We start from the raw sequence: 10,843 nt of genomic DNA, 5'->3' as shown, positions 1-10,843 counted from the left end.
TTGTATTGATGAGTGACCTAAATATATTTAATCAATAAAATAAATAATTAATTAATTAAATCATAAATAAAAATTAATAAAAATCTAATTTTTGAAGTTTGAAATTTATTTTCTTAATTTTAAAATGTATGATAGTTAAACTCTCATTTATAAAATTTTTCCTTTAAAGAAATACATTGTTTGAATGAGCTTTTTAACAAAATCCCCCATTATTATTTTCAGCCCCTCTGGCTTGCAAGATTTTGATGAATTGTCCTAAATACACTGCTTTTCCACGCAAATGTCTCGTTTTTCTTTTCTTTTGACACTCTTCCTTGTTATCTTCTCTCTCTGGCGATTCCTATTTGAAATCAAACACAGGTTGATTTGAGGAGAGATTTTAGAGAGAGAGAAAGAGAGATGGGGGTTCCAGTCAGAACAGCAGCAACAGCAACAGGTGGTGGTGGAGGAGTGGATATGCTGAGTGAAAGAGCAACAAAGATGAGGGAGGCACTACAGAAGAGCGAATCAATCACTGATAAAACGGTATCCATTTTGGGCTCCTTTGACCACCGACTCTCCGCGCTTGAAACCGCCATGCAACCCACCCAAGTAATTTTTCCAAAACATGCTCTTAAGTTAGATTTGTGTTATGCCCAGTTCAATTTTCTGATTGCTATGTGATAGTCAATGGAAATCTTGAAATGATACTGAATAAAGAAAGAAGCCCAAGTCCTGGTTCTTGATCTGATTTCTGTTACTACTTTTTTTCAGTATGGTGGCAACAAATTACCAAGGAGTGAGAAAGGAAGAAAGGCGTTTTTAGTTGGGTTTGGTGTAAAAGAACTTGCCTTTGCTTAATTTTACCTTGGATATTAAAAGAAAAAATGTGAATTTTATAGGAAAGAAGATTACCATTTTTGTGGTTTCTGATCAAATAACAGCCATTCTTGAAATGTGAGACCGAGCGACAAATTTATGATCTGAAGCCTTGTTTACTGTATTACTGCTTTTAATTTCTGCAAACTTGGATTTCAATATGGCAGTCCATGGCTTTTTGCATTAGATTTTTCATTTGTAGATGATCAGCCATGCTGTTCAGAAGGGGATTTCACCATTTTCAACTTGATTTTGTGTTTATACTTTCTGGTATTCACTATTCAATTTCCTTTATGGTTACTGAGAAAACTGAGGAACCTTGAAAGAAAGAGCAAAAAAAGCAATGAAACCAAAATTCAAATTTCTTGATCTTCTTTTTGTACCTTTCTCAGGTTTTATTCGCTAACATCATTAAGCTGAAACAAGGAAAAGATATTCATTTTTAGGCTGCTTTAGTGCTCTGACTTGCCTTTGTTCATACTTTGAAACCACAAGAAAATTAATATATGCACAAGAAAATAAAAGTTCACTGAAAATCAATCCTGCCAGGCAGAAAACTACTTGACCTCTTCTTTTCGTTGATAAAGTACAAATAATTGGGGAAATGTGGAGTGGTTTTAAATGTGTATTTAATATGCTTCAATTTTTGAATTTTCTTTTTTGCCTCATAATTGTCATGGTTTTCATACAAAATTTCTTCTGAATCATATTTGATATTAATTTTGATTCTTTTGCTTTGCTAACAAATTATGAGATTTGAACTTATGATCTTTACTAGCATTGCCTCTTCTCAGCATTTTGTGATTCTTACTCAGATTTTCTTTTTATAGATCAGAACACTTGCTATTCGGAAAGCTCATGAGAACATCGATAAAACATTAAAGGCCGCAGAAGTCATACTGTCGCAATTTGATATTTCAGTTCAGGTTAGCTTTTACGATATGCTATTTTTTCTTGCTTCTTTGTTTTGTGTTTTTCCTTTTTCTTTAATGTATGTATTTATTTATTTAATTTTAAGTTGGGCCATCATCAAATGAAAATCTTTTGCGACCGTTATGTCAAGATGTTAACTGACTCGTATATGTACACATACATGTGCATTTGTTGATTTTAAATCTTCAAGATTCAAGTTAAGTGAATATAAGAGCAATAGTATATTTGATAATGTCCCTTTGTGATTTTTTTCTTGGTGTTTCCTTTACATTTATATTTTTTATTCAATTCAACCCATTAAGATCATCTGCACAAGTCATTTCCTCATTGTTTGCTTATATTATTATCAATATCAATGTTTAAAAATATTCAATCAGGTACTGAGGTGTTTTACATACGTGAGACGAGGCGTTATCCATATGCCTTAAGACTAACCAATGAAATAATTTAATGAGCGTAATAAAAATACAAAATATGCTCATAATAAACCATAAACCATCTTGAGGATCCATAATAAATCAAATTAACTAAATTAAATGTCCAGCTTTCAAAACAACAATAAATAGGTAAAAGCAGCAACAAAAATAACTTCTCAAATTAGTAATTACATAACAAAACTGTAGTAAAAGTGGAAACAATCTAGAAGTCTCATATATCATAACTACAAGTTGGATCTCTAAGGGAATCATCTTTGAATTTAATTCTCAGTGTCGTTCTCTACTTGAATTTGTGTATTTTCCTTTCCCTATAGAAGAAAAAACAAAAAAAAAAGTCCGTAAAATAATGAGTTCTTAGAAAATACCCTAAGAAGCTAAGAATATTAATAAAATGTCTATGTAAAGCAAGACAAGAAGACGAACACCTTAGTCACCCTGTGACTTAGCCTTGAGGCCTCGTCTTATTAACTCGAGGTATGAGCCTCACCAATTGGCACTTGAGGTGTAAGTTTTGAGGCATTTGATGAAAGCCTTAGGAGGGGATTGAGTCGCTCGTAAGCCTCAAAAAGCATTTTTAAACCCATGATCAAAATAAACAACGAAGATTAATCGTATCATCACACAATTTTATATTTTTCACTATGTAAATATATTGATGATTAACTTATTAAGCCTCTGTTTGATAGGGATTAAAATCAGATTTTTAGTAAATTTTGCTAAAAGTTAATAAAAATGTGGATGAAAAACTGTGGGTCTTATAAAGCATGTGGTTGAAATTAATTATTGACTTTGAGTTAGATTATATTTGACTTTTGATCTCTACCAAACAGGGGCTAAATCTAAACAGGTGCGTGCATGTGTGTATGGATAAACATAAAATTTAGATAATAACTTGGTATACTCCCTGATGAAACTTTGAAGAATTATCATAATTTTGTATTCAATTAGTCAGACATTATATTAATGTACAATGCATCAACGTAAGAATTCATTGTAATTTTCTATAGGTGTATGTACTATAATAGTTAAGAAACAGTAATAACAAATAGTTGATATTCTCTTTAGAATGTAAATTTTTTCATATAATACCTGAACATTTTTACGTATTTTAGCTTATATATATATATATATATTTTTTTTTTTTTTTTTTTGAAAGGTAATCAAGTATTTTATTAATCAAACCATAATATACAAGAAGTGTATTATCAATACAAATCCGAAAGAAACGACATAAAATTGGGCGGCCCATCTATATGACTAGTAGCCACCGCATTAAACCAAGTGTACATTGTGAAATAAAACAATTCTCTAAATTGCTCTGTTGTTCTTGTTTGATCGTCAAAACATCGGCTGTTCCTTTCTCTCTGCACACACCAAACTATGCAGCCCGAAATAAGCTCCCATGCAAGTTTGCTATCCTTGTCGCGAAATTTTCTCCATGCCTTTAACACGTCTTGGCATTGCCCAATCTATGTGTTGCGATGCGAAAATCTCATTCCATAGTAAATTAGCAACATCACAATGGAGGAACAAGTGATCAATCGTCTCCCCATCCCTCATACACATAAAGCACCACTCTGTAATACAAAAATCCCTTGTCTGTAGGTTTTCCGCCTTTAGCACCTGTCCTCTGACCACTGTCCATAGTAAAAATGCTACTCGTGGTGGCAATTTACTCTTCCACATTGCCTTCCAAGGGAAAGAGCTCTTCTCAGCTCCCAATAAAGATTTAAAGAAAGTGCCGATTGAAAACATGCCATCCCGTGCCAACCTCTACCTGTTGCAATCACCATCTTCTGCCCTGATTTGTACCTCATATAAAGATGTCAAAAATAGCGCGTAGTCATCTAACTCCCAATCCTGCAAACCCCGTGCAAAAGCAATGTTCTAGCTGATACTCCCATTACGAATATCTAAAACATCATTCACCATGGCAGACGGCAACAATGCAATACGATACAAGGAAGGAAATTTCAATCTTAGTGGTTGATCTCAACACCAACAATCATCTCAAAAATTGATAGTATTACCATTCCCCACTGCAAACGTCAATTTATCCCGAAAATCGCTCCACCCTCACCGGATATACCGCCACAGACTCACCCCATAAGAGTCCCGACTCTCGACTGAACACCATCCCCCTTCCATAACACCAAAAACTCCCCCTCTCCGTTTCAAATTGCCACAACCGCTTACCTAACAAAACTTTATTTAACAATACGAGACTCCTCAATCCGAGACCACCCAACCTCATGGGACAACATACGATACCCCAATTAACCAAATGTAATTTCCTCTCCTGCCCTAATCCTTCCCAAAGAAAATCTCTTTGGATCCTCTCCAATTTTTTTGCCACTGCAATAGGAATAGGAATCAACATGAAGTAAGTAAGAAGGTTCGACAATGTGGACCTTATGAGAGTAAGACGACCTCCCTTTGAGAGGTACATACGCTTCCACCTCGCTAGCCTTCTCTCCACCCTTTCAACAATACTATTCCAGATATGTGTGCTTTTAAACCGAGCGCCTAAAGGCCAGTCCAAGATATGTCATAGGCAATCACGCAACCCTGCATCCTAGTATAGCAGCCAACTCCACCATGTTATCCATATCTCTCACTGTGATAGCTTCAGATTTCCCCAGATTTATTTTCAATCCAAATATAGCTTTAAAGAACAAGAGCAAATGCCGCAAATTCCTGATTTGTTCTACCTCTACATCACAGAAAATTAGTGTATCGTCTGTGAAGAGCAAATGAGATACCTGTAACTGTTTAACCATAAAGCCCCTTAGTAAACTCTCCCCCACGGCCTTCTTGAGCATCCTACCGAAAGCCTCCATTACAGTGACAAACAGCAACGGGGATAAAGGATCCCCCTGTCTCTATCGTTTGCTACTACATAAATAACCCTCCGGAATGCCGTTTACCATAACTGAAAAGGAAACTGTGAAGATGCAAAACTGAATCCACTTACACCACTTATCCCCAAAGCTACATTGCCTGAGCATATACAAGAGAAATCTCCAATTTACGTGATCATAAGCTTTCTGAATGTCAAGCTTGCATAGCATTCTAAGAACACCCAGGCGCAGTCTTGAGTCAATGCATTCATTTGCTATAAGTACTGAATCCAAAATCTGGCGTCCTTTAACGAAAGCATTCTGAAACTTGGACACCACTTTTCCTAGCACCTCTTTCAATTTATTTGCCAAAATCTTCGCAATAATCTTGTAAACTCGGCTCACGAGGCTAATAGGACGAAAGTCTTTAATATCCGTCGATCCTAGTTTCTTTGGAATCAGCACAATAAATGTGGTATTAGCACTTCTCAAGGACCTTCCACATTGAAAGAAATAAGTAAGGACTTCGACAATATCCGATCGCACCACTTCCCAACAAGTCTTATAGAATGAGAACGAAAATCCGTCCGGTCCTAGCGCCTTATCATCATTTATGCCGAACATCACCTCCCTAATTTCATCCTCCCCAAAAGGCCTTTCTAACTAGCTGGCATCCTCCTCAGATATAAAAGAAAACTCAAGCCCTTCCTACTCTGGTGTCCAGTCAAACTGCTCCTGATACAGGTTTTGATAGAAGCTTACCATCTGGGTCCCAATCTCCTGTGGATCCTCAAAGGTAATGCCATCTATCTTCAACATATTGATAGAATTGTTGCGTCTATTGGAGTTCGCGACCCTATGGAAAAAGTGGGTGCATTTGTCCTCCTCTTTCAACCACTTGATCCTAGATTTGTGATGCCAAGTAGTCTCCTCCATCTCCACCAGCCTCTCCAATTCTTCCCTTAATTCTCCTCGTCTCACCCTCTCTTTCCCTGCCAGTCCTCTACTTTCCTCCCTCCTATCCAGTTCCTCAATGTCCGATAAGCATTGATTTTTGCGATAGTTAACATCTCCCACCATTTCCTCATTCCACTTCTTTAGATCCCTTTTCAGTGCCTTCAATTTGCAATCCAAAACATAACTGGGAGATCCCCTGAAGTCATAGGACGTCCACTAAGTCCTTACTCGTTCCTCAAAACCATCTACTTTAAGCAACATCTTCTCAAACCTAAAAGGTTTTTTTCCATCACGCCTCACATTCCCAGATAACGATATAGGGAAATGATCAGAATACAGTCTCTCCATTCTCCTCTGAATGACCTCTGGATACTTAGCCTCCCATGCTCCACATACCAAAAACCGATCTATTCGGGATAGGATTGGTTGATCCCGATTAGATGACCAAGTAAAGTCTCCCCTAATTATAGGCAGGTCCACCAACGCGTTCTCGCTGATAAAATCTGAAAAGTTCTCCATAGCCCTTGTTAATCTCCCCCTACTAGACCTCTCAGTAATAAAACGGATCACATTAAAATCTCCCCCGATACACGTTGGAAGGTTTCACCAAGCCATCATTCCAGCTAAGTCAACCCACAGTCCACTTCTATGCTCATCTATATTAGGCCCCTGTTTGATGCCCATTACCTGAAAATGAAAAAGGAGGGAATAGTATTTTTTAGAAAAATGAGTGGTTGAAAAAGAAGGAAAAGTTTTCGATTTACGTGTAATATTATTTTATGAAAAATTGTGTGGTTGAAAATAGGAGAGAGAAAAATGGAATGTAATGTAATTTACTTTAATTGGGATCAAACATGGGCTAGGCCCATAGACTCCAACGAACATCCATCGGAAGCTATCCTCGATATTTCTAAATGAGATCGATAGAGAAAACAGACCTTCGCTAACCTCCTCCATATCGGAGACTCTGTTGTCCCACATTATCAGTATACCTCCTGAGGCCCCCGATGACCCTACAAACTGACATCCCACATGCTGTCCCCCCATAGGCTACTCACAATATCCCTCGACACATCCTCCAACTTTGTTTCTTGTAAACATACAAGGTCAGCCCTCCATTTCCTCAATAGATTTCGAACTCCTAACCTTTTTCATTGTTACGTTCCAACTAATTATTTTCGGAATCATCCTAAAACTCCATCATCCCTCCCCATCACGCCTCTTCTCGACTAGCCGCCCTTAATATCATAGTTAATTGAGCATTCAAGCCGCTTAAGTTCACGATCATTCTTACTTCTTGTCTTAACTCCTGGAGTCCCCAGCCCTTGTCTCCTGCTTGCCTCCAAATCCTCAAATAATTATCAGAGCCTATCTTCATACCCATCACAGGACACTCCTACAATCTTGCTAAAGTCCAGAATTCTTTGAAGAACCCAATTTGAAGGTGGTGGTCTGACGTCAAGTGCACTGACTTTCGCCATCTCATCAGCATAAATAGGATCGTAGTAGTGTCCCTCCTCTTCCTCCACCTGTTCAGCAACATTGTCTGTGTTTCCCTTCTCAGCGCCACCCATCCACACCACCAACGCATTATCATTCCCTAGACCCCATTCATTCGAAGACTTAGCGTATCGCATGCTATAGGTGTTCACTGCCTTAGTGGCCGAGCCTGTTTTCTCATCTTGGTCTTCAATTGCCGACCCTGAGTGTTCACCCAGTTCAAGTCCAACCTCTTGCACATCATCTGGCAATGAACCCTTTACAAGTGGAATCGTGTCTAATGACCCCACGATCCTAGAACAAATAACTCTGTTCGCTTCCAAAACTTCCGAGTCAATATTCATAATGCCATGCTCTCCTACTTCCGTCCGAGGTTCTGTCCCTCGATATGCCTCGATCCTTGGTTCCACTCCACCCCTTTTCGATCCTTCCATCTCGTCTCGATTTTCATCTCCAGAAGAAATGTTCACATCAGACCCCGTCTGGGACTCCCTACAAAGCTTATCCAACACTTGCTTATCTTTAATCGAAACCTCTATCGGCACTGGCTCCTTGACATCCAAATTAGCTGACTCCTTCAAACTCACCCCACACTTATGACAATAACTTGACCTGGACCCCACTATAGACCCACTTTTCACAACCTTTATTAATCCATCCAATTCTCCTTTCAATGCATGTATGCGAGCTATTATTTCGACATGAGGGTCATTTCTCCCATTGCCCACCCTTTCCTTCTGCAACATTACCCTCTGATCAGCACTTTGCGAAGCCCATGCATTTGTCGTGACTTCGGCATAAGTCATTCCTCGTCGGCTTCTTTCTTCATATGTTTGACGTACCACCTTGTCCCTGGCCACAAAGGAAGCAATGACTGCTTGGAACATTCGTGAAACCGATTCCCATCCTTCTCCATTTGCACCTTCCGGCACCATTACAACCCTCTTTCTCCGCCTCTCCCCATACTATGCTACCATGAAAAACCTGCCACGACTACTTGTACAACGTTGCGCCAAGAAAGTGCGGGAAGATTCATTGAACTTGGCAACGAATTCCTCCATCTTACTGGCCCTCCTCAACTTGTCCACCATATTCACCATCCACACAGCTCCAAATCGGCCCATACAAATAGCACCCATATCTTCGAGTGCCATTCCGAAAGCTTAACCACGCCAGAGGCGGTAACAGTCACTACAAACTCCTTCGCCTCGACTCTAAATCGTGAACTAAAAACCATAACCTCCATTACATGGGGCTGTTTCCCATGATTTTGTGCTAACTGGCCGGAAGATGATGGAACCACTGGTCGAAATGGCTTCGTAGCAGCCGGAGGAACCTGGAGGTGTTGGCCACGCGTCAGCTCATGCGCTACCTGAATGGCCGGTGACCTACGCGCCTGACCGGCCGGAGGTGGAACGGCCTGCAGAGGTGCCGATCAGGTGCGTGAGGACTGAATCTGGGCGGAACCTGGATCTGGTCGGAATTTGCTGGGCTTGCGAGGCTGGTTTGTGGCGTGAGGCCGGCTGGGGTGGGTCGCCGGTTTTGGGTCTGATGACCGGCGCTGGAGAGGCCCGCGACGGTGGGGTTGGGTGGTGGAGGAGTTGGTTTGGATATGACGGGAGACATCAAACTTAGGGTTTTCGCCCTCTGCTTGCTATGTCTTATTTGTGCTTAAGACACTTGGAAATTTTTAGCTTATATTAATAGTGTAAAGACACAATGTAAAGGATGTTAATGTTCTGTTCTTATGACAAGATCCTGTTGTGCCTTTAAAATGAACTTTTGTGCCCCCTGGAGTTAACTGTTTTCTGGGATTGGCCTCGTCGGTTATGAGACTTCTTTCAACTCAATGAGTCTCACAATTCGAGTCTCTGCCCATCATCAATTTTATGTTATCAGAATCAGCGATAGAATATAAGGCCAGGCCGATGACGTACTTTTGAAGTTCTATTGGATGGAAAGAAAGTGATAAGTTTTATGAATCCCAGTTGGTATGTAAACTTATTGGTGCGTTTTGAAAGCCTGGAGTTTGGAAAAAAGCTTCTAGTACAGGATTGCTATAGACAATGCATTGTGGGATTATTTCATGGTTAATGACAACGTTTTAGTGATTGCAAAAGTCGTCCTCAATTTATGCTCTCTCTCCTCTATAGAATGCCAGTTGATATAAAATGTAAAGGATGATGATTGTATATACTATAGTAATATCATTAAAGGTTAGTTTACTGGAAGAAATAACTAGCTGGTTTTTTGGATTACACATAGGATTGAATAACTTATCTGTTACCAAAGGAGGTAGCTATTTAAGGTAGAATGTGTGTTTGCTGCTTATAAGTTAATCTGATTCAATCCCCTATTATTATGAAATTCTCATTGTTATGGGTAGGGGTTAAGTGTCACCCACGTGCTGCCACTGTTCCAGAGCCTCCCAGATGTGTTTTTCTTGTTTAAAACTGCTGATATCTTTGTTTTACTTGTTTTCTGTAGGCTGAAGCTAAAATACTTAAAGGGCCACATGAGGACCTAGAAAGCTATCTTCAAGCAATTGAGCAACTAAGAAACAGCATTTGGTTTTTTAGTGACCACAAAAGCTTCAAGAGTAGTGATGGAGTGCTCAACCATACAAATAATTTACTTGCCAAGGCCATATCCAAGCTGGAAGAAGAATTTAAGCAGATTTTGTCATCATACAGGTATGTTTTATACATACATACACATATATAGACACACACACACACACACACACACATAATTATATAGAGAGAGAGAGAGTGCCTGTATCTACTAACCTTCTGTGTGAAGGTAGTACATTAGCATTGTGCTCTCAATTTTTAACTGATATTGACCCATCCATGTCATTAAGCCCGTGTTTCAAATATTTGAAAATCACTTTTCCTCCCCTCATTTTCAAATACACTCTCTCAAAAGATCATTTTTCACACTTCCCCATAATTTTTCCCTACTTTTTAACCACACATGCTTTTCAAAGAATCACTTCCACACAAGCCCTAAATTGAGGAAATAATGGCCATTTTAAACCCCCCCAAAAAAAAGGTAAGGAAAGATGAACTATACAGATTGAATATTGTTAGGTCTTACTGTCTCCTTCGCCTCGCCTGCTACCTTTTGCTAACAACCCAACAAATGAAATTCATTTGCCATTTCATTGTTTCTATATATCCACTTTGTAAATTTGCCTTCACTTCTTTGTAATTCGTTATGGAAGAATGCATATCTTACATTATTCAGTCAGTTTAGTTTCAGCAGTTGCATGAAGTCGTACACGAGTCATTTACATTGTGAGTTTGACAAGGGGCA

At 39.1% G+C, this 10,843-nt stretch overlaps 1 protein-coding gene across 2 annotated transcripts in view; it reads left to right on the top strand.

Moving 5' to 3' along the window:
• The first annotated feature begins 218 nt into the window (after positions 1 to 218).
• The window catches only part of LOC111374151 (exocyst complex component EXO70A1-like), a 17,635-nt gene continuing 7,010 nt past the window's right edge, over positions 219 to 10,843 (top strand). The window contains exons 1-4 of one of the 2 annotated variants that reach the window (XM_022996783.1): positions 219 to 591; positions 754 to 816; positions 1,689 to 1,784; positions 10,013 to 10,218. In XM_022996783.1, the coding sequence (XP_022852551.1) occupies positions 400 to 591; positions 754 to 816; positions 1,689 to 1,784; positions 10,013 to 10,218 (557 nt within the window). In that variant the 5' untranslated portion in view covers positions 219 to 399. The remainder of the gene's footprint in view (positions 592 to 753; positions 817 to 1,688; positions 1,785 to 10,012; positions 10,219 to 10,843) is intronic. The other variant, XM_022996784.1, reaches the window with a different exon arrangement.

This window comes from Olea europaea, unplaced genomic scaffold (genome assembly GCF_002742605.1).
Source record: "Olea europaea var. sylvestris unplaced genomic scaffold, O_europaea_v1 scaffold1207, whole genome shotgun sequence".
Lineage (NCBI taxonomy): Eukaryota > Viridiplantae > Streptophyta > Magnoliopsida > Lamiales > Oleaceae > Olea > Olea europaea.
Note: the sequence above shows the minus strand (reverse complement) of the source record. Positions and strands in the feature narration are given on the sequence as shown.